The sequence below is a fragment of the Lissotriton helveticus genome, chromosome 2_1 (genome assembly GCF_964261635.1).
Source record: "Lissotriton helveticus chromosome 2_1, aLisHel1.1, whole genome shotgun sequence".
In the NCBI taxonomy this organism is placed as follows: domain Eukaryota; kingdom Metazoa; phylum Chordata; class Amphibia; order Caudata; family Salamandridae; genus Lissotriton; species Lissotriton helveticus.
The window spans coordinates 1,339,918,547-1,339,941,805 of NC_136059.1; the positions used below are offsets into that span (position 1 = coordinate 1,339,918,547).

Sequence of the window (23,259 nt, forward strand, 5' to 3'; positions counted from 1 at the left end):
TATAGGTCAACGCTTGCCGTATGTGGAGTTGAAGCATGGCTCCAGCTGCTGTAAAGCATTTGAAGATAAAAAAAGCATTGCTGAGATATCTACACATCACTGGGAAAGAGCTTCCTGATCAGGCTGTAAACAAAGGTAATGCGCTGCTAAGCAATATAAAGTAATGCAATATACAGAGTATTTACGCTGAAGGCGGATACAACCAGGTTTTCAAAGAGCAGCCATTAGTAATCACAAATTGCAAGATAGTGCTGCGAACAGAAACAATGCAGGGTGAAGATCAATGAGGAGTCAGAAAGTACAAACAGATGTTTAGAAAAGAAACAATACTCGACTTACCGGAACAAATTACAGAGAGTCATCATACTAGAGGACTCGGTGAAGTGGTTTAACCCGTTTACCGCGGCGTCAATCCGCTGCGGTGCGGGCATTCCATTGCGTGGGCGGGGCCGCGTCGGACAACGGACGTGCGCAGCACTACCAAGGTAGTGCTCGCGACTGCCATTGGTCGACGAACGCACGCAAGGGGTTAAGGAGAAATGCCCGGGGTTCCGCTTACAAAGCTGTCCATTCGCAAAGTGGCGCGCAACCACAGCTGCTGAGTGGGGTTCAGAATTACTTTATAGGTATTCGAAGAGTGAAAGCTGAGCAAGGTGTTTGGAATAGTGAAAGGTTGTTTTTCTGATGGAGACTAAGAAGAAAGTCATGTTTCCAGTTGATATTAAAGAGGATCTAGAGGCCAGCCTGTCGCAAGGCCTCAGAGATGGTGTGCATAAACAAATACACAACAAGCAACAAAAAGTGTCAGAAAGCATGCTACCCTCAACGTCAGCAGGTTCTCCACCAGCCTACAATGTTGCCGCCTTCCTGAAACCAACACCACCTTTCGATACTGTCAAAAAGCAAAATATTGCTGACAAATGGACTGCTTGAATAAAGATATTTGATGATTTAAATGATGCCCTTGAAGAAACTGATAACAAACAGAGTATCAAGTATCTCAAAAATCTTGCTGTGAATGTATAAAAGAAGTTAGAAAGAAAATGTTGCGAAATGACAAAGTCACATTCCATCAGATTAAAGAGGCTTTGAATCTTAAATTCAATCCAATGCCAAATGTTGGTTAAGAAAGATACATTTTTAGTCAAGAACGACAGAAAGTTTGTGAAAGAATCGATGAACTTGTTGAGACTCGTACACTTATCAAAACATTGTAAGTTCAATGAATTTGATTAAGAAGAAGCTATAAGTCTCAGAGTTATTGATGGATGCTTGTCAGATTCATTTAGATGACGAATGCGAAGAGAAACTCTTAGTCTGGAGCGAGTGTTAATGGCTGCCAGACCTGAAAAGCGTGTTGATCAACAAGCTGCTGATATAGAGGAAACACAAGAAAACATAGGTGCAAGCACTCATCTATGAGCTCCAGGGTAAAGCGTCAAGAGCCTGTCTACTCAGTTTCAGTACATCTGCTACGGGACCTATTTCCGTGAACTACAACATGAATGCTCACCACAAAATAGTAAGTCAGTTCCCTTTGTTGTGTCATGGTTTGAGAAACTTAGGACTATGAAAGTAAAGTTGCATATTGATGAGGCTTTCGCTCAAAGACATAGGCAAATTGCTTTTCATTTACCAGAAGCTGTTGAAAAATAACTTGAATCATTTTCAAGCATGATATCATTGAGCGTTTTACTGGTCCAATGCCATGGGTTTTCCTCCATAGTGGTAGTATCCAAAAAGGAAGGTGAAGGAGCTGCACGCATGTGCGTTGAAATGCATCAGGCGAACAAGGCAATTGAAGCCGAACGACATCCAGGCCCACACATTGTTGATACAACACAGCTAAATGGGGTAAAGGTCTTCTCTCGCCTTGATTTAAATACAAAAATATGATCAGCTGGAACTCAAAAACATTTGCAGGTACATAACAACCTTTTCTACACATGTTGGTCTTTTTCGATACAAAAGACTACGTCTTGGTGTTAGCAGCCGAAGAACATTTTGAAGACGTTATTCGACAGATCATACAGCGTGTCGTCAAAGGATTCACCTATATTGATTTCATATTGATTTTCAGAGCTACACAAAAGGAGCATGATAAAGCTCTCTGTGAGGAAGTACTCACCGATGCGGTCCCATGGGCCGAAATCCCTCATAAACGGACTCCCAAGAAGAATCCCAATCCGGATCCATGTCGTCTTTTCTTCTCCCTACAGAAAGCTGGGAGGTAGGACCCGGAAGAGTACAGCGGCAACCCCGGAAGTGGTCAAAGGAGACCAATGAAATGGGCAGACTGTGAAGACAGGGGCGGACATCCGGACGAAGCAGGAGAGCGGGAGAAGACGTCGGAAGGAGCCGCGAGACCGTGCGGAGGAGACAGCGTGGAGAAGCCCAGGAGTAGCGAGACCCAGGACGAAGAAGCGGACGAGCCCTGGAGTGAGGAGTGGTGGATCCCACCGGAGGACGCTGAAGAGCGGCCGCGGACTCAGGAGAGTTTGCGGCAGGGGCCGGTGAGTGAGGGGTTACCACGAGTACTGGAGGGTGGGGGAAAGGAACCGGAGGGTGGCGGGAAGGTACCAGAGGGTGGCGGGAGGAGTATAAAGTAAAGACAGCCTGTACTTTGAATATTGCCTCAGATATATGCCTAAACCTGACCCGTGATAGCTTTGACCTGGTATTTGACCTCATATGCACTAAATACGGTGTTGACTTGAACCGTACTAGTTTAAAGGTGTTTCTTTAGGACGTGGGCTCCACTGGTTATTCCTTGCCTCCTGTCCCCACTCTTGATTCTTTACCCTCACTGGTTCCCTACCTTAATCACTGACACCACGTCCTGGTTTGCCTAATACTGAACACAACTGAGGTGCGGTGACGGGTTTAAAAACTCCCTTAAAAAGGTAACTAGTGTTCTGACGGCTCCTTCTCTTTCCTCTTTTAGGAGCCTCCGGGGAACACCCTTCAACTCCGAAGACGAGGAGCCTGAACCATCGCCCTCTGCCCCCTTATATAAAGAAGAAGATTCACCGGAAGAGGACTTTTGAGGACTTTTGTGACGCCCGGACATCTGTGTTACCCGACCCAATTCTTGTTCAAAATAAAACTGTACCAGTTCGCAAACTCATCCAGCCTCCTCGCCTGTATATTAGACCCGCACTCCCACACTCTCACACAAGTATGTCTTTTACTTGCTGATGCAGGTCTGACTTTGAATGCGGGAAGAGTGAGTTCCCCAAGACAAAGCTACAAAATGTTGGCCATAATTTTTCTTATGAGGGTAAGACACCCGACCCTGCTAAAGTGCAAGCGCTGCCAAATGCCAATTCCACACATGATGGTTCCATATTGCGTTCATTTCTTAGCATGGACAGTTACTGAGCCTGATACATACGAGACTTTGCCGCTGCAAGTTCTCAGCTGAGAGACTTGACAAAAAAAGAATGTTCAATTTCATTGGTCACTTGAATGTGAAAAAGGTTTTAAGACAATCAAACAATCCATTGAGAACACTACTGAAATGATATACTTAAATTCAAAGCTTCTTACTGAGGTTGTTGATGCTAGTCCATTTGGGTTAGGCGCTATCCTTGCACAGCACAGCAGAAACTTCTAAGACATATTGTGGAATATGAAGGCAGAAGTTTGACCCAAATAGAAAGTTTAGCCGTGGGCTTGTGAAAATGTCATTGTATTCCCGTACCAAAAGCCTCTTACGCTTGTGACAGATCATCAAACCGTACTTACCATATTTGGCAATCCAAAGGCCAAGATGCCTCCCTGAATTGAACGTTGGGGACTACAATTACAAGACTACAATTATACTACTGTGCATAGTCCAGGGAAAGATAAAAGCCCTGCCTATTTCTCAAGAGTGCCTATACAAGGTCATGGTACTACACCCAAGAAGGCTGAAGCCTATACCAACTCTCTTATAAAGTCAAAAACACCAGCTGCCCTTTTGTTAGGGCAGATTGTTGCTGTCACAAGTCAAGATAGTGACATGATGAAGTTGAAGGATATTATCACACATCAGTCATGGAACCAACACCATTGACCTCTTACTAGTGATAGTATCAAAAATACAGAAATGTCAAAGATAAACCGTCTATAACGCAGGAAGGAATTATATACTGAGAGGTTCCAGGATTGTGATTCCGGAGAGTCTGCGACTAAAGATAACTTAAGCAGCCCATGAGGGATATTGTGGAATCGTTGCCACAAAACGAGCTCTCAAAGTTTTATTACCTTTTGTTGATGAGACAGCTAAAAGAGAATTAAAAAGGTCTGTCATCTATGCAACTGCCTTTCTACAAAAACTACTCAACACACCTTGAATGTGTCAGAACTCCAGAAGCATACATTAGAAAGAGTATCCATTTACTTTTATCGATCCACTTGACAATGAACATCACATGATGGTGATTGGAGACGAATATTTACAATTTCTGTTAACTGAAGATCTCTCGTCTACCACTCAAGACAGAAATATCAAGAGATTAGAGGTCATCTTTGCGGCAAGGGGTGTTCCGGCAATATTTAAATTTGACAATGGTCCACCTTTCAACAGTCGAGAGTACAGAAACTTTTTAGATCACTTGAATATAAAGAATCAGAAGAGCACAACTCTATGGCCACAGGCCAATGGCCATGTTTAATGCATTATGAGTATGTTAAAGAAAGTGATGCAGTGTGCTACCCTAGGGAAGCTCATTCTCAAAACTGTATTAATACCACCTTAAGAGCTTATTGTTCAACCCCTCACTCGACTATGGGGGACAGCCCTGCAGCGTTGATGTTCGGGTGAGCAATGGGAACCAAGTTACTGCAATGGACCAACCAAAGAGCAAACATTGAGAAAGAAAATCGTAATTAGGACTTTGCTGGCAAACAAAAGATGAAAGCTTACACTGATAGAAGAAGACATGTAAAGAATATTATCTTTCTAAAGGAAGATCGAGTGCGATCAGATGAGGAAAAGAAAGTCTAATGCTCTACTCGAAGCTGAGCCATTTCAAGTTGTGTCTACGAACGCATGGTGACTTCCTAGCACCCTGGGAAGTCTATCACGAGAGACCGTTCTCATTTTTGGCATTTGGCTCCAAGTTACTCAGATCCGGATGTCAGCGTAGAGACTGGGTCTGAAACCTCAGTGACTTATGTTGCCCCTACAACATCAACGCCAGTCATGGACATTTCTGGTGACAGTTCCCATGGACACGATCAGGTTGGATAGTTTGAGGGTCACAATGGCTAATTGAGGAGCTTTCATTGACATATCTATACATTTTTTTAATATTGTAATTTTTTATTTAAGAGAAAGGGAGTTAACAATGACAGAACCCTTTTGCGTTGCTGATGGAATCCGTGAAGCTATGACGTAAATGTTACAGGGGAATGAAATGAAGAAAGGTTTGGAATGTGTGACACTATTCGTACTGGGAGGTCTCTACCTTTAGACTCCCAACCGTTTATCATAACGGTCTCCGTGGCTCATAAATCCTACAACTGATTATGCTACCTATTAATTGCGACAAATGAATGTATACTTGTATTGCCTCGCACTATGACATCTTCATACTAGAGAAGATTGGGTTGTTCCCATTGATTTCTTGCATATACATCTTTACCACCGAAGCCTTGAGAAAGTCGTCTAACGACGAAACACGTGTCGGCTGTTTTTCCTCTATACCTACGTGTCAACTTCATAAAAGATCAAGATAACTGTATATTGATCATTTCACCTTTTGTTTTGTCCGAAATTAAATTGACTACGGACTAATGTTAGCTAGTGAATACTTTTTTGTGCTGTGCTGTCTCTATTGTCCTTTTCCTGTAACCCCAGTATATATAACCAGTGGTTTACATTATTGTCCAGTTGGGCTGTAAGAGTGTTTATTTTTTTTTATTTTTTTGGGGTGTCATTGCCTCATGTCTACCAATCCTCCAGAAATGAGGAAGCGCGCTACAAATGCAACTTGCCATGCACCACTGCTGCCTATACCCCCTCCCCTTCCGCAGACATCCATCAAAGGGCCATAGGAGTGGTGGCCACTGAGATTGACCTTACAGAACGCAGACTGTCATTGACCCCGAACTTACACCAAGCCGGTCACATTATGACCTCGCCCACAATGCATAGTGATCTGGAACGCTCACTCGACCTCTTTCCACAAATATTGTCATCAGATGTGGGCACTGGAACAATTCCCAAAGTAGTAACAAGGAGTAGGGGTGTCATCAAGGGGCAGTTAAGTCCAGCAACACCAAACAGTCCACAAAGCCCACTAAGGCTGGGATCAAGCGAAAGAAGTCTAATGATCGAACACCGGAGTTCATGGGTGGTGCGTCTGATCTGGTTGCATCGGAGGGGCCAAACCAGCAAGTGGACATGACTTTACCAGCTTGGGCGGCTCCCTTGCTGGAAATCATTCATGGTAATTTAAGAGACATTGTGAGAGATGAACTTGTCCACGTACATGCACGTCTGGATAAACTCTCTAACCTATGTTCCAGCATAGAGACAGGTGATAGGTCTAATGCATCTTGCGGGGCTCCCACTATTACTCCGGTCTTGCCAAGCACTAGTCCAGCCTTTGGCCACAACCCAGGAGTTAGGGAACTACCAATCAAGGGAACATCGAGAAATAGTAACAACAACGTTGGGCCCATGAGACTGAGAGGCGGGGCAGGGAAGTCTTACCATCAAGCAATCTTCCCCCAGCCTCAATCCCTTAAGTAATTGTTCTTGCTGAAGTCCCTGCTTTAAAAGATGGCCAGAATGAAACCCAATTTGAGCTAAAAAAACAAATGCTTGCACTTGCTCGAAAGACTTTGTCAATTTACTCACGCCAACGCCAGCGAAATACTTATTACACGTAGGGCAGGTTGGTTGGGCAATTGGCCAAAAGATGTTTGTGGGGACTGTGTCATAATTAACTTTAGGAATCCACACATTGTACAAAACCTCTTGCACCAGAGTCAATCTCCACAAATTACAGGTTCTGCCATCAGACTCCTTCCGTTTACATATTTTCATAGGCTACATCCTACTAATGACTTATGGGTTGATATTAGACACCGACAAAATGACTGGCGCCAGAACCAGCTAATGGTGAGGCAGGGTGCTGTACAACTGAGACCTTACACCTTCGATTTTCCCTTGGCAAATAGATTTGGGGTTCTGGAAGAAGTCGATTGACTCATGGTTGAGTGTGCACCATGGATGACATGTGTGAGTGAATCCTTAGTGGAAAGGGCTCAGGATCCTAAGATCAAGGCATTTAGTCCCACCGACAAGGACCCCACTCTGAACCCTGTAACTGACCGCCATGGCTCCAATGTCTACCCTAAATTGCCTAAAGTTCTTTCAGTAACCTACAGTCCACTTTCTACCTCAACTACACAGGACACATATTCTCCCTCCCCTACACACTCCCATGCTCTTATTTGTCCCCATGGCAGCCTAGTAACCCCAGATAATTCAGCTAGGGAGATTAACTCACTGGTATCTACAGATCCACTGAGTAAGCACCCCACTGCGTTATTGGAACCAGAAGCCTTACCAGCTAACGAGCTTCAGGGAGGGTCCTCTGCAAACCCTAGCATATTGAACAAACTTAAGGTCCTATCATGGAATGTGGCAGGTCTCAAAAGCAAATTAGACTGCACTGACTGGGGGGAGTTTATGGATACTGTGACATTTGTATGTTTCAGGAATCCTGGGCAACAGAGGAACCAACTTGCTTGTGATTTGCTTCATTTTATTTACCTGCTGTATCTAGGGGACAGGGTAGACCATCAGGTGGACTCTGTACGTGGGTTGGATGTCATTTAGGTTGCACGATAACACCAGTGCTGCATTGCTCCCCAGATATTCTGAGCCTTATACTGACCTTTACCCCAGAGTTTAAATAGCCTTAATTAACATCTATTCGAGGCCAGTGACGACCGGAAAAGAATCACCAACCATAGACCAACTTGACGGTCTATTATTTGGCTGTTCGATTAACGCTTTAGGAGTGCTGGGAGTTGATCTAAACTGTCAATTTGAACCTATGAAAGATCTAATAGGTTCACCTGCTACAAAGGAGGATGAGCTGTGGGCCATTCCTGAGACCAATATCTCTCCAATCAGGGCTTGCACACCATTGGCTCTGCAAATAAAAGCACTTACCTTAAAGCATTCCCTGCGTGTCTGCAACAGCCGTTTCAGCTTGGACTCTCCTGGGAGATTCACTTACAATAGAGTTGGACACCCCTCAATCTTAGATTATTTCTTAGTAGAAGCCAGGTTGTGGGGCAAGGTTAAGGACTTCACAGACAGGCTGTGCCATGACAGTGATCATAATGCTCTAATACTTGAACTCACAATGCCAACGATAGGGAACCAATTGGCAGAAGCTTCTGCTATTGATCACAGACCAACACTCACTAATGGCAGACGGAAAGTCAGGTGGGCATGGGTGGAAAAAAGCCCAAAAGAATGGCTCTCCTATTTGAAGCCATTATCCCCAATCTTGAGGCCATGGCATAGCTTGCAAAGTCAGGAGGTATTGATACATCCCTAGCAGAAGTCGCAAAGGTCAATGAGTGCACCATCATAAAGCTTGAGGAGGTGTTTTGGACACCATGTGCAAGGGGAGGTGGGACGAAGCATACACAGACTTGCTTTAATGGTAGTTATCGAACGGCAATAAAACATTGCTAGAGGCTATAAAATCCAAGTGTAGGACTACAGTAATATCAGCAAGGTCCCACTAATAAAACCACCACTGCATCTGCAAAAATGGTTTGGAAAACAGAACAATGGGAGAGTTTGAAACTGGCCCTGGAGGCCAAAGATATGAAAACTTTTTGGAGTATTATTTCCATAGGCAGCAGCAAAGGAAAGGCGGCTATTGAGCCAAATATAGCTGCTGCTTGTTGGAAAGAGCATTTTGGCTCTTTATGCCTCATATGCTGAGGAGGCCAGTAGCCTGTACCCCGTAAATCTGACTCCCTCGATCACTGAAATAGTTCTCCCCGAGATCACTCTGGCAGAAGTCACAAAAGCCCTAAACTGAATAGTTTCCAGGAAAGCTGCAAGCCTGGACAAGATACCAGGTGGATCTCTTTCGGGCCGACCGCAAGATTTGAGGTCCATACTTATGGTTGGCCTATAACCCCATCCTACAGGGAAATTGCCCTTCCTGTAATCTGGCTAGGTGCGGAGATTTTCCCGATATGCAAAAAGGGATCACCTCTATTAGCAACAAATTATAGACCTATTAGTTTGGTCGATGTTTCACAAAAAGTATTTGCCAGGATTATATTAGATTGTTTGCAATCCTGGCTGGAGGAACATAAGATCATGACCCCTTTGCAGGTCAGGTTCAGAGAAAAAACTTCAACAATAGATCAGATTTTCAGGCTCCAACTTCTTTATTGGAAATCAGTACATTCTGAAGGGGGTAGCCTGTATCTGGTCTTCTTGGACCTCAAGAGTGCATTTGGCGAAATGGAGGCAATACCATGGTCTAGAGGGAGGGCAGTGAGGTGTGATGGGTCGACTATGGAGGGCCTACAACAGGAGTAGGACCTAACGTGAGACGACACAGACATGAGGGGGGAGGCATGCAACATTGCGGAGAAATTTGAAAGAAAAGACTGGAATTGTACTGTTCTGTGGGGTAGTGCTGGGATGGGGGGGGGGTGGTGGAGGGCGAAACTGTGCCCATAGAGTGGATACATCAAATACCGTGGGGCAACAGGATATGATGTGGCAATGGGCTTGTTGGGATATGTTATTTAAGTCGCACCGGACATAGTTGGGGAGGGGGAGGGGAGGTCTTTGTATAATAAAATGCAGGGTATCGTCTTGATATGGAAAGCCCACAATGATAAAGACTATATAATGTTTGGGTTGATTGATTGCAGCTGCGCCGCCCGGCCTCCGGGATGTGGGCTGATGGGCCGTGATTACGACTATAGCCTACATCAGTGCATAATTGATGGTTTGGAAATGCAACCCACGGGCTGGGGATATCCGTGTTTTTTACCTGCAACAAAAATAAAGTTTATAAAAAATTTTTAAAAAAGAGTGCATTTGATCTGGTACCCAGAGATGCCCTGGGGGGGATGGGGGGGGGGGGGGGGGGATGGCGAAGATAGCGAAGATAGCAGAGAATCGAAAGAAGATGCATCGCGGAACACAAACTACACTTACCACAGCACTTAGGGGCGATCCCGCTGGTGTGTGAGTAGTGTGCGACCCCACCCCCAATTGTAATGTTAAAGCTCCCTCGAGCAGTTGGCTAACGAGCCTGGGACCCCGCACCTGCGCGCCGGAGTGGTACTAAACCTGGCAATATTTGGCAGCCACCGGCAACCCCAGAACACGGCCTAATCCCTGCTGATGAGGGGTAAATACCCCGAAACACGTGTCCAGGGATGGCGAAGATAGCAGAGAATCGAAAGAAGATGCATCGCGGAACACAAACTAAACTTACCACAGTCCTTAGGGGCGATCCCGCTGGTGTGTGAGTAGTGTGCGACCCCACCCCCAATTGTAATGTTAAAGCTCCCTCGAGCAGTTGGCTGACGAGCCTGGGACCCCGTACCTGCGCGCCTGAGTGGTACTAAACCTGGCAATATTTGTCAGCCACCGGCAACCCCAGAACACGGCCTAATCCCTGCTGATGAGGGGTAAATACCCCGAAACACGTGTCCAGGGATGGCGAAGATAGCAGAGAATCGAAAGAAGATGCATCGCGGAACACAAACTACACTTACCACAGTCCTTAGGGGCGATCCCACCCCACCCCCAATTGTATAGATACGTAATACCAGTTCTCAAAATATACGTTTAAAACTATATAAAACTGCCAAACGTTCTTTGCATGTTATCCTATCGAACTGTTTAGTTATTCTGTGGTGGGCTTCCTGAAAAATACAATATGTTGGTGCAGTGTAACACACTTTTAGCCTATATCAGGAACTATTATTTTTTATTTATAATTATTTTACTGGTTTATTTTATTTATTTTTACACACGATGAGTTGTGTTTTTTTTTTTTGCTTTATGATTATTTGAAAATAATCGAACACAGTTTGATAAAGAAAAATTTATTTGTTTAATTTTCCCTTCATCTGCATGTTCTCACTTAGACCTAGATGCATTTTATTAGCAACTTCCCACCCCATTCATGAACATAAAAACAGTCAAATGTGCCTAAAAGCAAGCGGGGTAATACTAACCTTCTTCTTTGATAGATGTTTCAAAGCCTTCGAGGTTCAGCTGAATGCTGTTGTCTGCATCCTCTTTCTCATTCCCCAATAGCATCCAGTTCTCCAAATCACTTTCAGACGAGGTTTCCTCGTCCTCTCCAGTGCTATCACACTCACCCTCTTCATCTGAATTCTCTTCAACCACCAAAACCTCATGGATCGAGGAGGATTTTCCACTGCATTTTTTCGGATGACTTTTGAGTGGTCTTGGATCATCCAAGTCACTAGAATCCAATATGAGGAGTACACTGGTGTTGGCACGGTTAGGGGTGGACTGCCCAGTGGGATTAGGAAGTTGTCCTTTCCTTCTGGAATGTAAAGCAACCACCTTTTTGCTACCTTTGCTTTTGTAAACACTGTCTTCTTCTGTAGTGTCCGACAAGGTAATTACTTCTGGTCCGTCAGAAATCTGAACACATTCAATATCTGATACAGTGATAAGATTTACCTCCTCCTTTATTTTATTACCAGGATGCAACTTTAACCCTTGTCCGTCTTCAGTGGCCACATTATCTACCTCCTCTTCGCTTTCGTTCTCCTCCCCATTAACAAGGCTAAGATTTTGGGCATAATGGACCTGGCTGTAAAGGAAGCACTCAGTTTCACTGTCCACACTCTCCTCACTAGAGGACTCTTCTTTATAGAGCTCATCTTCCAAATCTTGTAAGTCTTCATAGCCACCAAACATTTTGATGCGTTAGTCACCTGTGTAATAAGAAAGCAACTAGTTAGATAACTTTCTATTCATAAGGCAGCAAAACTAGTATTTTCCTCTCTATTCTGAAAAGTCACACACAAAGTGTCTATGAGGTTAATGGATTATATTTGTGCTTTCAGAAATGCAACTAATAAATAAGAAACAATGCCTTCTGGACTCCAACAAAAATATATTACATACAGAAAACAAAGCAACGAGTAGCAGCTCAAACTAATGGAATTGTGGTTTTTCTACTTGAATATACAGTTCAAATTCTGAGAGCAGAAAAATAAACACTGTGGAAGCCAATCATTGTGAGTTTTTTTTAACTGTGAAAGGCTTTACCAAGGTTACGTGCAAAACAAAGAACAAATACAGTGCATCTTACCCTTGTCCTTTATTGTCTATTAATATGTTAATGGGTTCCTAAACATTGTGTAAACATTGTAGAAGGGTCGCAAGGAGAGCAAAAGTAACTTTGGAGTGCTGAACATCATAACAGGAAGGTTTTGTTATCAATGTACAGTCTGCACATCAATGGTGTGTACTGTGTTCACTTGAGGATACATGCGAAATGTCTTTCCCATAACCTTTAGCATCATATGTGGCATATTATGACCAACAAGGGGGCTAAGTAATTCATTTTTGGACCAGATTTGAAAAGCTTACTGGATTATTGGGTCTAAACCCGAAAGCTCTTATCTGTGCTTCAGTACCCATTTCTCATTGCCTAGCCGGAAGTACTGCAACTACTTTAGAGGCTAACATAGGTCTACTGGAGCCAGAGTTCGAGTACAGCTCTAGCATACATTACCCAAAACTGAAGCAGGACCTATTGTATAGTGTCCAGTGCTGGATAAAAGTATTGAGAAAAGTGTCCAATTTTGGATGTTATGTCTTTTTATCAGTGCACCATTGACACATTACTTGATATCTGGTGCTGAAGGGGGGGGGGGGTGACTCCCTTGCTGCCATTATTTGCTTGTGACTGGTGAGAGTGGAGCAGACATCTTAGACATTCAGTCATTATCGACCATTCCATCGGGCCCTTGTTGCTGTGCTCGGTCAGTATGGTGTGCTATTGACAGCAGTATAACACATTTGTAACATTGGTGTGGCCTTGTTGTGCTCTCTAAAAGTTGGATAGCAACCTTTCTACATATTCAGAGCTTTTATATGGATAGACATCAAGGTAGTCAAGCATTTAGGTCTGGTCTGGTATGTGTAGTTATTTGTGGTAGAACTAAACTGTTTAGTATATGGTCTTACAGTACACAGGAGCCTGCAATTCCTGTATAAATTCACAACTCTAATTTTCTTATTACTTATTCCAGTATACATGCGAAGAAGCAACTCTGCATATTCCTTTCTGAAAACATATTTATTGGGTTTTATATTATAGACATCATGTGCGACAAGGTAGGTCATTCATAGTTACAATGTTAAAAACCTACCATGTAACTATACATTGATGTAGGAAAGTCATATAACGGTACGTATATATTACATAAATCTTAACAAAAAAGAAAGCTGTATAGGATTTGGCGGTAAAAGCCAGCGATTACTACTTGTATCTTGCTGCCCTGTCATTAAGGTGGGCTAAAAATAGAAACTGAGGGAGGAAGAGGGCACCTAAAGGAGATGGCGGCGAAGAAATTCTGCACATAGCATACCACTGAACTGGAGCTGTCCCAGTGGGAGAACAGAGTCTTACGGGAACTTCCAAACAGCATCTAGAAGTTTGGGAACTTCTTGTTAGGAAGAAGCGTGAGATGAAAATCAAGCTTTTAAACGAGGCCTGATGCTTGTCAACCGTCATAATTATACTGTATGAAAGTCAACTTAAAGAGCTAATGTTTAACACACAGCTAAGGAACTTGACCAAAGAATCAACAGTTAAAAACTTGGCTTACTGTATGCGTAAGTGGGATATGGTTAATGAAACAATAAAGAAATTTGATGGACGTACTTATACATTCAGGAATACAGTTCCTACATACAACACCCATAAATTGAGAAGAGGTTAAGGCAATATGCTACCGCACCTACCACCACAATGGGAACGGTATACATACAATTAAAGTAGTGCACAGAAGTGGAAGTTCAACCCCTTTCAACTTCCAGAGGGGAAAACTCCAACACATAAACAAATTTTGATGGTTCAGCACCCTGCTTATTTGTATTCATTTCCTTAAAAGCTTCTGCTTTTAAGGAAATTAATAAAAAGAAGAATATGAACAAAGAACTATCCTATTTATTGAAGATTTGGAATCATATGCACTGTGTGAACGAAATGTAAAAGAGGTGTACTGAGATTTCATGAATGCTAAGAAATATACTTTGTAGAATAAGGGTGCTGAACCATCAAAATTTGTTAACTACCATAAATTGTTCCATTTTCAAAAGCCGGCCAAAAGAGACCCCTTCGAAGCTCATAACACTCTACTTCTGATTCTACTTAATTTCAAGAAAGAAAAATCTTGCACCTGCTCCATCTCCAGGAACGCTCCTAGAATTTGGAACTCTCCGCCTCAGGATCTGCGTACAATCAATCATTCCATCACATCAGAAAAAAAACATAAAAGTTCTTCTTCTCAACCTAAACCCTCCCCCCGAAATCATCTGCCTTGCCAGATGCGTCTCTCTTACCCCAGCCACAGAAATCGGAGCTTCACTACCTCAGGGAACAGACTGTCACTGTACTGCTACTCTCCCCACCAACACAACACCCTATCATATCTACCTCTGAACTATACTGTTCACGTACTGTATCATTTATTGTTTTCTTCCTTTATATTCTGTTCTATGTGTTTATTATGTACTCCATATATAACTTGTGTAATAGCTGCTATGCTAACTCTGTAATGCCTCTGATACATTCAGGTCAAGTCCCAGCTATACAAAGCTCAATAAATATAATTAATTGATGTTAAAAGTACAATTTTCCAGAAAAAGCAACCTGATTTGCTGTGATTCGTTTTAAAGGATGCCCATATAAGATGGAACGATCGCATCATTACATGTCACCACAGTTGTTACTGTGTACGTTGCCTTTTCAAGGTTTCTGTTATCTACTAACTGGTAACACTTATGGGAAATATTAAAGAAATAGACAATCAAAGCCAGCCACTCGCCCATACACCAACATAAGTTTGCATGTTTAAACGTATATGTCAGTCCTGGGTGTAATCTTACCTAAATTTAAAGAGTGAGTTTTCTCAAGACTTCAGATGACACCCATCCTTCCTTAAAGCTCGTGGGCTACCACCAACTGCCGCCCACGTGAACCTTATTTCTCCCAGAAAAAATGAACAACGGATATGTTCGAATGTTACGGAAACAAGGATAAGATACAATGTGGCTCTGTGTACATTTCAACTGTAAATCAAGCTAGGCGACCTCCTCCTTTCTACTTACATGGACCGCTCGTGAATTCAGCCTAAAGTCCGTCGTTTGTTGTTGGTCTTTCAACCGATGTCATTGGCCGTTCATAATAGCACTTCCGGGTCGTATGACGACCAATCCCATGGCTTAATACACTGTACTGGAGCTTGGTGTTATTCTGTGTGAATGACGAGCCACTGCTAAAGTTTAAAGCGGCCTAGGATTGGCGCATTGATGTCTCTGCTCTGGAACTGCGTCACAGAGAATGCTGAAGGGGCGATTGGTTGTGTAGTTAACATGAGTCTGGGCGAGATGGGCATCGAACGCGGACACTGTGGCTGGGATATGAGCGAGTCACGAAACAGATGGTGACAGCCTGCCTTGGACATGGCAAGCTGTGATGGGAGTGTAGGTGCGAGTGGGGGAAGTGCCCCGGATGGTGACGAGAGTCCGCCAACACGTTCATGCTCGGGGGGCATGACTCCCATAGGGGGCATGGATGAAGATGTTGGTTATTTTAACATTTACTGACAAGTGCAGATGTCCTAGAAATTAGCGTTTGGCGAGGTAATTGTGGGTATTAATTAGTATAGGGAGTGCGCAAACATGTAAAGATGTTGGAGTCTGGGCTTTTAGTGGGCCGGGTCTGAGCACCGGCAATTTTTAAAGGGGGGCCTCGAAACGGGTCTCTACAGGGATCTGTTTTTTGCCTGCTGTCACTGCAGTCCGTTTTGACAGCAGGCACTTCGATTTTTGCGTGCTCACACTGCTCTCTACATACTAGTGGAGAAGTGACAGCATGACCTCGTGCCAAGTGAGCGTTGTAGGGGGAGGGGAATCGTTTAAAGAGAATGTTTGTGGGGGGGGCCGTCTGTCACTAGGGCCGGGGCATGCAAAAGGAGAAATAATGGAGACACACACACACTGTACTGCACTGGTATGGACCGGAAGTCCCGAGCGACCCCGGTCCGTTTATTTAAGCCCTCTGGCCACGCCTGGCCAGAGAGTGCTACAGTGTTTGGTGTTTCCGGGATGCCATCGTACTGTTAAAACACTAGACCGTTACATCCCATCCCAAATCAGTTCATTAGCAAAAGTTTCGCAAACTTATTCGTATTCAAAGTCTGTCAGTTTCTGACTGGGCCGGGGATACGGCCTGAGGTTGTATGCCCGCTGGCGAGCATCACGATCCCGACCAGACATAACTCCCTGTTGAGATGGGGGTATTCTCACTGGGCTCGATGTTGGTGGCTCACTTGGACTACCCTCAGGGACCTCTCAGTCTGGTCCCACGCCAGGTACTGGATTTGGATTTTGAAGTGCTTCGGTCAATGGTAGTATTTGCTTGAACCAAGACACATTTCGTGTTCTCTCTTCTCCATCCTTCTCTACTGTGACGGCTGTGCCTTTTGTTGATTTCACAATCCACGGACCGGCCTCATAGGGGTTACGGAACTTCCCGCCCGGTCGTCTAGCTCGTATTAACACTGAATTGCCGGGGACCAATAGCCGGGAACGTGCTCTCCGTCGCTGACTGGCTTTGTCGTTGGTGCGGCGTCTTCGTGCTTGTGCTGGGTCATATGTCTCAGGGACCCATTGATCTGCGGTGTGCAGCGTGTCTCGCAGAGGGCCGGTCAGCATGAGTGACCAGGGCGATCGCTGCGTGGTGCAGTGTGGGGTGCTTCTATATTCCCGTAGGAAGTGTTCGAGGGCTGCTTCCGGATCTTTCTCCGATGTTGCTATGCGTAGGATTTTATTGATGGTCCGCATGAACCGTTCGACTTCCCCGTTTGCTTGTGGCCATTGGGGAGTGATTCGGTAATGCTTTATTCCGAGTTCTCCTAAGAAGTCCTTGAAATCGCTGCCCTGGAATGGGGGCTCATTGTCTGTTTTGGTGACATGAGGAAGGCCGAACAGAGCAAACGACTTGCTCAGGATTGGCTGGATGTTAGCAAAGCTCGTCGACTGTGCCACTTCCACTATGGGGTACTTGGTGTAGCTGTCCACTAGGACGACAGTGACCCTCCCGTCAGGGAAGCTTCCAAAATCTAAGCTGACCCACGACCAGGGTGACGGGACTGTGACGACTGGCGCCGGGGTCTCAGGATTGCTGGTGAGTTGGCATGATCGACAGATGCGGACCACGGTGCCCACACTTTCTTCTAGGTTGGGAAACCACACCTTCTCTCTCATCCGTGCCTTCATCCTTCTTGTGCCTAATGACCTTTATGCGTGAGGACTGTTGCTTGCTCTTGTAGGTCCTTTGGAATCACGACTCGTGACCCTCTCAAAATAATGCCATTGTCTGCGGCACTGAGCTCGTCGCAAACCCTCCAGAATTGTCCCAGGCGGGTCCTATCTGCTTCACTCCAGCCTTGGACATTCTTGAGGAAGCCTTCCCATGACCCATTCTTATGCGCCTGAGATACTCGTTGCAGTGCAGCTTCAGCGTCGACATGCGTCTTTATCACATCGATTGACATTGCACGAGGGCACGACCACTGTGAGATCATGTTGACGAAGTCTTCGGTCTTTGATTCTTGACCTACATCAAACACAGGTGCTAGTGCTGGGTGGTGAGATAGAAAGTCAGCAGGATTCTTGGCTCCAGGTCGGTACACCAAGTCCATCTGGTACTGCTGTACTTGTATTGCCCATCTCTCTATTCTGGGCGGCGGATGAGGAGCTGTACCTTTGAACAAAGGAAGGAGCGGCTGATGGTCGGTCACTACCCGAAATGGGTGTCCACTTGCATAAAGATGAAAATGGTTGCAGGCCCATTTTACAGCTAACGCCTCTCGTTCAATTTGTGAGTATCGTGCTTCTGCTGCAGTGAGCGCGTTGCTCGCAAAACGCCAACTGGACCCAGACCCCTGGTTCGTTCTCCTGGGTAAGTAGCGCGCCCAGACCAACTGGGCTAGCATCGACCAGAATCTCCGTGGACTTGGTGGTGTCGAAGTAGGCCATTGTGGTACTGTCCAGCAGTGCTGACTTCACTTGGTTGAAAGCATTTTCTTCGGCGGGCGTCCATTTCCATGGGGTTTCCTTCTTCGTGAGGTTCCTCAATGGTTCCGCGATGGTTGCCAAGTTGGGTATAAATCTTGCACAGTATGTTGCCATTCCCAGGAAGCTTCTGACTTCAGACGCGCTGGTCGGGGGAGGGGCGAGTTGAATGGCCTGGGACTTTCGGGAATCTACTTTTACTCCTTCCGAGCTGAACACATACCCGAAGAAATCAATCGTTTTCTGAAAGAATTGACACTTCTCCTTGTGAAGCGTCACACCGTGTTCTGCCAGCCGTTGTAGGGTGGCTCTGAGTCGCCAATGGTGTTCCTCGACTGTTTTGGAGTGAATCAAGATGTCGTCGCTTACGTTAAGGACGCCTTGAAGTCCCGACAGGATCTCTCTCACGGTGTTTTGAAAGATTTCGGCCGCTGACGATATTCCAAAATTGAGTCTCTTGTACCAGCGGAGTCCGAGATGGGTTGAGAATGTCGTAATATATCTGCTTTCCTCAGCCAGTCTCAACTGGTGATAACCGGCATTTAAGTCTAGCTTTGAAAACCATTGCGAGCCATTTAGGTCGGCAAGGATGTCGTCCACCGTCGGCGTCAGGTGCCTCTCTCGCTTGATTGCTCGATTGGGCATTCTCATGTCTATGCAAATTCGAATTTTCCCTGGCTGCTTAGGTTTCTCAGCAATGACCATGGGGGACACCCACGGGGTGGGGCCCGACACTTTCTCGATTTACGCCTTGCTGTTCCAGTTTCAGGAGCTCTTGCTCAACCACTGGTCTGAGATGAAACGGGAGTCGCCGGTGCCTTAGTGCCACAGGTTGTACTGCCTTGTCGATGTGCAGCTTTACCAGTTGCTTCTTGATGGTTCCTAGACCTTTAAACAGCTGCAGGAACAGCTCCAAGACGTCTACCGTCTGGAGCACCTTCACTGCGTTCGCAAACGCAATCAGATGGAGGTCTTCCGCGGTATGGCTTCCAATTAGTAAATCTGCTTCCTGGTCGACAACGTGAAACGTTGTCGTTACTTCTTTGTCTTCCGCTTTGACCTGGACCACAATCTTCCCTCAGAGGGGCAGAGGGTTCTGACTCCCATATGTCAGGTTACGAATTCGGGAAGGTACAAGTTGCGGTCTTGGATTCAGGCCTTTGTAGTGCTGCAGGCCCATCACGTTGACCGTTGCTCCCGTGTCACTTAGACCTGTTACTGCGGATCCATCGATCTCGACATTGCATATTGGCTGCGTCCTCCGTTTCATGTTCAGGTTGCTTGCGAATGACACGAAATAGCACTCTTCGTCATCTTCAGTGGATGAGTCATCCAGGCAGGAGTAATGGCGAGACGGTGCTTTCATCGCACGCAATGTTATTGGCTCTTCCAGCGACAGGTGTCTCACTGCGCTCGCTAGTGTTTACTTTCCTGGGGTGCTCTTGCCTTGGAATCCTCCTCTGCACACACTCGCAAAGTGGTTCGGAATCCCGCACTTTAAACACACCTTCCCTCTTTCAGGGCATCCGTCAGGATTATGCTCCTCTCTCCCGCAGTACCCGCACAGGGTGCGCCGCGCTGTTCTGGTGGGCCACCTGCCACGTCCACCTCGAGTTGGTGTGCGGATTGCGTCAACCCGCTCCATCTTCACGTGGGCGTTGGCGTCCGTCTGTTGGTTAAGCGCGGTTTCCATCGCTGTCGCTCTAATGTCAGATAATTCGTCTGATCGCGCCCGAAGCAGAATTTTCTCCAGGGTGATGCGCGGCTGTCGAAGTATGAGCGTCCGCAGTGGTTTGTTTCGGCAACCCTGGATGAGCTGCGCCGTGACTTCCTTGATCGGGTCATCCTCAGTGCACGTGCTCACTAAATCCCTCAGCCGTGCGTGGAAAGCGTCCATTGTTTCTCCTTCCCTTTGTCGGGATTGCCTGAACTTGAAACGCTCCTAGTGGGGGTTGAGTTGTGGATCGAAATGGGCATTCAATGCCCTGACAGCGGCATTATAGTCATTAGGTGCGCCAGTGTTAGGGAGCTGTGCGAACAGTTTATATATCTAATCTCCTCGAAAGTGCAGGAGCAGCGACCTTTTGACAGCCTCATCTGTCTCTCGGGTCGCAATGAAATAATTGTCCAGGCGCCCAATCCATACTGCCCACCTCAGTGCCGCGGTTGATGGGTCAATCAATTTGCTGAACGGGGGTAAGGCTTGAATTTGAGAATGCGCCGATGGTGGGGGCGGTTGCGCCGGCGGGGCAACTTGTGGTTGGGTTGCAGTTGATGCGGTTGCATTTGGTGCTGGCTGATTAGACATGTTGTGTGGTTGGCACTCTGGCTACTTCCCCTTCGCTCCTGCCAGCCTCTATCGCTTGCTCGGGTATCCAGCTAGTTGCTCTTGCCAATGCTTGTTGCAGGTGCCCTATCGACTGCTTGCCTCCTTGCTTAGGTGTTGTGGGGTTTGCTAGTTCTTGATGCTTGTGGGATTAGTGCTCCACTCATTACTGTAGGATCCCTGTGTTGGTCGTTTTCCTGTGCTTGGTTTTGCCAGTGCTTGTTGTGTGTGGATGTGGGTTATTTTCTTTCAGTCGCGAGCTCCTCCCCTAATGCGCGGTGTGCTGCGAGCACTGCAGGTCGCTCGCGTGTCGCCTCTTGCTTCAGGGAGACTTTGCCGGTTCAGCAGCTCCATATCAGCGCTTCCTTCGCGCTCCTCAGGATGCGTGTGGCTTTGGGTCCCTCTACTGCGCATGCACGCACTCCGCTTATTGCCAGGAGCTGCTTGATGGGTGTAAGCGCTGCGCACCGGTCTCCGGTGAGTTTCAATTGCTCTAGGTAGCGACGCTCACCAGTCTCGTGATCGCCTTTGCTCCCGCCGCTCGTGGGGCTTTCCTGCATGTACCGCTGACGCCAGTCAGTGTCGGCACGAACCGCTGACCCTGCGTGTCTCCTCACGGTTTTGGCTGTTCGGGCAACTCGTCGTTCTCGATGCGCTTTTCAGCATCCCACCCTCGTCGCCAGTGTGGGGGGGGGGGGGCGTCTGCTCCTAGGCCCGGGCATGCAAAGGCCAGGGGAACGCAATAAGAGAAATAATAAAGACACACACAGTACTGCACTGGTATGGACCGGAAGTCCCGAGCGACCCCGGTCCGTTTATTTAAGCCCTCTGGCCACGCCTGGCCAGAGAGTGCTACAATGTTTGATGGTGCTTCCAGGATGCCATCGTACTGTTAAAACACTAGACCGTTACAATGTTCACTTTGGATTTCCCTTCTCTTTTTGAAACTTGGGAGCAGCAAAACTGTCCTGGTGTCACAAGGGCTCTAAGTGGAAGCTTTTTCAATATTATATATAACAAGCCATAGTTGCTGCTTATTTATCTAATGCAACTAACAACCACTGACACAGCCTATAGCCCTGACTTGTAGGTATGATGTTACTTGTAGTATATCTGGCTGCAATGACAAACCGCAAAATACAAGTAAAATGGCACATTATGCTAAACTCAGATTTTTAAGTCTAAGTGTTTAAAGCCACGCCCTTAATTACATTGGCCACGCCCCTTTGAGATACCCTCCAGTTTTTTCATCCCACTTAAACCCCTGGTTGGAGTCATATCACTTTAAACTGTTCTGGTCAGCTTTAAGGAAAGTATACATTCTGTTAATGACATCGAGACAGTTATGTTTAAACTTACTTGTACAACTCGCAAGCAGCAAAGAGTAGCCACAAAGTAAAATCGCACCACAATTTCGAGTATGTCGACCGCCATTCTTGCTGACCAATAACTAATGACGAACAGCTCATGGTGGTCTCCTTAGACCATGCGGAGGGATCGTCCCACACCTTAGGCCCTTGTCTGGAGGCGGTCGCCAGATGGATGCAATCTTCCTGTTTAAAACTTAATGGGGAGAAGACGGATGTCATCCTGCTGGGTAACTCCTCCCCCCTCGCTTTTGCATCCATCTGGCCACCATGTCTGGGTGCGCCCCCCACTCCTAAGCCCCAGATAAAAAGCTTGGGGATTTGGTTCGACTCAGCCTTGAACTTTTCGGTACAAGCCACCAAGATTGCAGCCACCTGTTTCGGGTTGATGAGGATGCTGCGGAAGGTGCTCCCCCTGCTTCCATTCCAGGCTAGGAGGATCCTGGTCCAGGCCCTTATACTATCGCGCCTGGACTATGGGAACGCTCTTTTTATGGGAGCCCCCGCCTTTGTCATCCAAAAGCTCCAAGTCACCCAAAACAGTGCGGCCCGTCTACTCTACAATCTTCCTCGCTGGCAGTCAGCTAGGAATGCCTTAAGAGAACTCCACTGGCTCCCTATTGCAGCGAGAGTACAGTTCAAGGCGATGTGTATCCTACACAAGGCCTTTCATCACACTGGCCCCGCAATTCTTCAGACCTTGGTCACTCCCTATGTCCCCTCGCGCTCCCTCCGCTCTGGTTCCCTCCAGTTGGCCACCTCCATCAGAGTTAGGAAAACCCGCTGGGGCGGCCGCTCTTTTTCATACACTGCGGCCAAGTTCTGGAACACCCTTCCTTTACCCCTCCGGGACACTGCTAATCATCTCTCCTTCAGGAAAGCCCTGAAAACACACTTGTATGGGAAGTCATGCTGATCTGCCCTGAGCCCGCGCTAATAAAGTTTCAGTCATAAGCGCTACGAGGCTTCCGGGTAGAGAGCGCTATACAAGTGTAATTTAATAATAATAAGTTCAAGTCCCTCTTATTAGGACGAAGCCTACCAGACAGTGTGGTTCCAAAGACGTTGGAACATTGTGAAAGCTTACCTAGGAATACATTCTGTCCATTGCATACCATTGGCTTTGTGTTATGTAACTCGCGTTTACTTGCATTCTATTCACTAGCTGTATATGTTTTAGGCTGTCTAGCAGGCCTCTGTCCCACCCTTGCAGG

General features: G+C 46.1%; 1 protein-coding gene across 2 annotated transcripts in view; it reads right to left on the minus strand.

The window, feature by feature from the left end:
• The window catches only part of ZCCHC7 (zinc finger CCHC-type containing 7), a 161,911-nt gene extending 146,392 nt beyond the window's left edge, over positions 1 to 15,519 (minus strand). Inside the window, exons 1-2 of one of the 2 annotated variants that reach the window (XM_078676269.1) lie at positions 15,383 to 15,519; positions 11,239 to 11,973 (exon numbers count right to left, since the gene is read on the minus strand). In XM_078676269.1, the coding sequence (XP_078532395.1) occupies positions 11,239 to 11,956 (718 nt within the window). In that variant the 5' untranslated portion in view covers positions 11,957 to 11,973; positions 15,383 to 15,519. Of the gene's footprint in view, positions 1 to 11,238; positions 11,974 to 15,160 lie in introns of both variants that reach the window. The other variant, XM_078676271.1, reaches the window with a different exon arrangement.
• Positions 15,520 to 23,259: the final 7,740 nt, after the last annotated feature.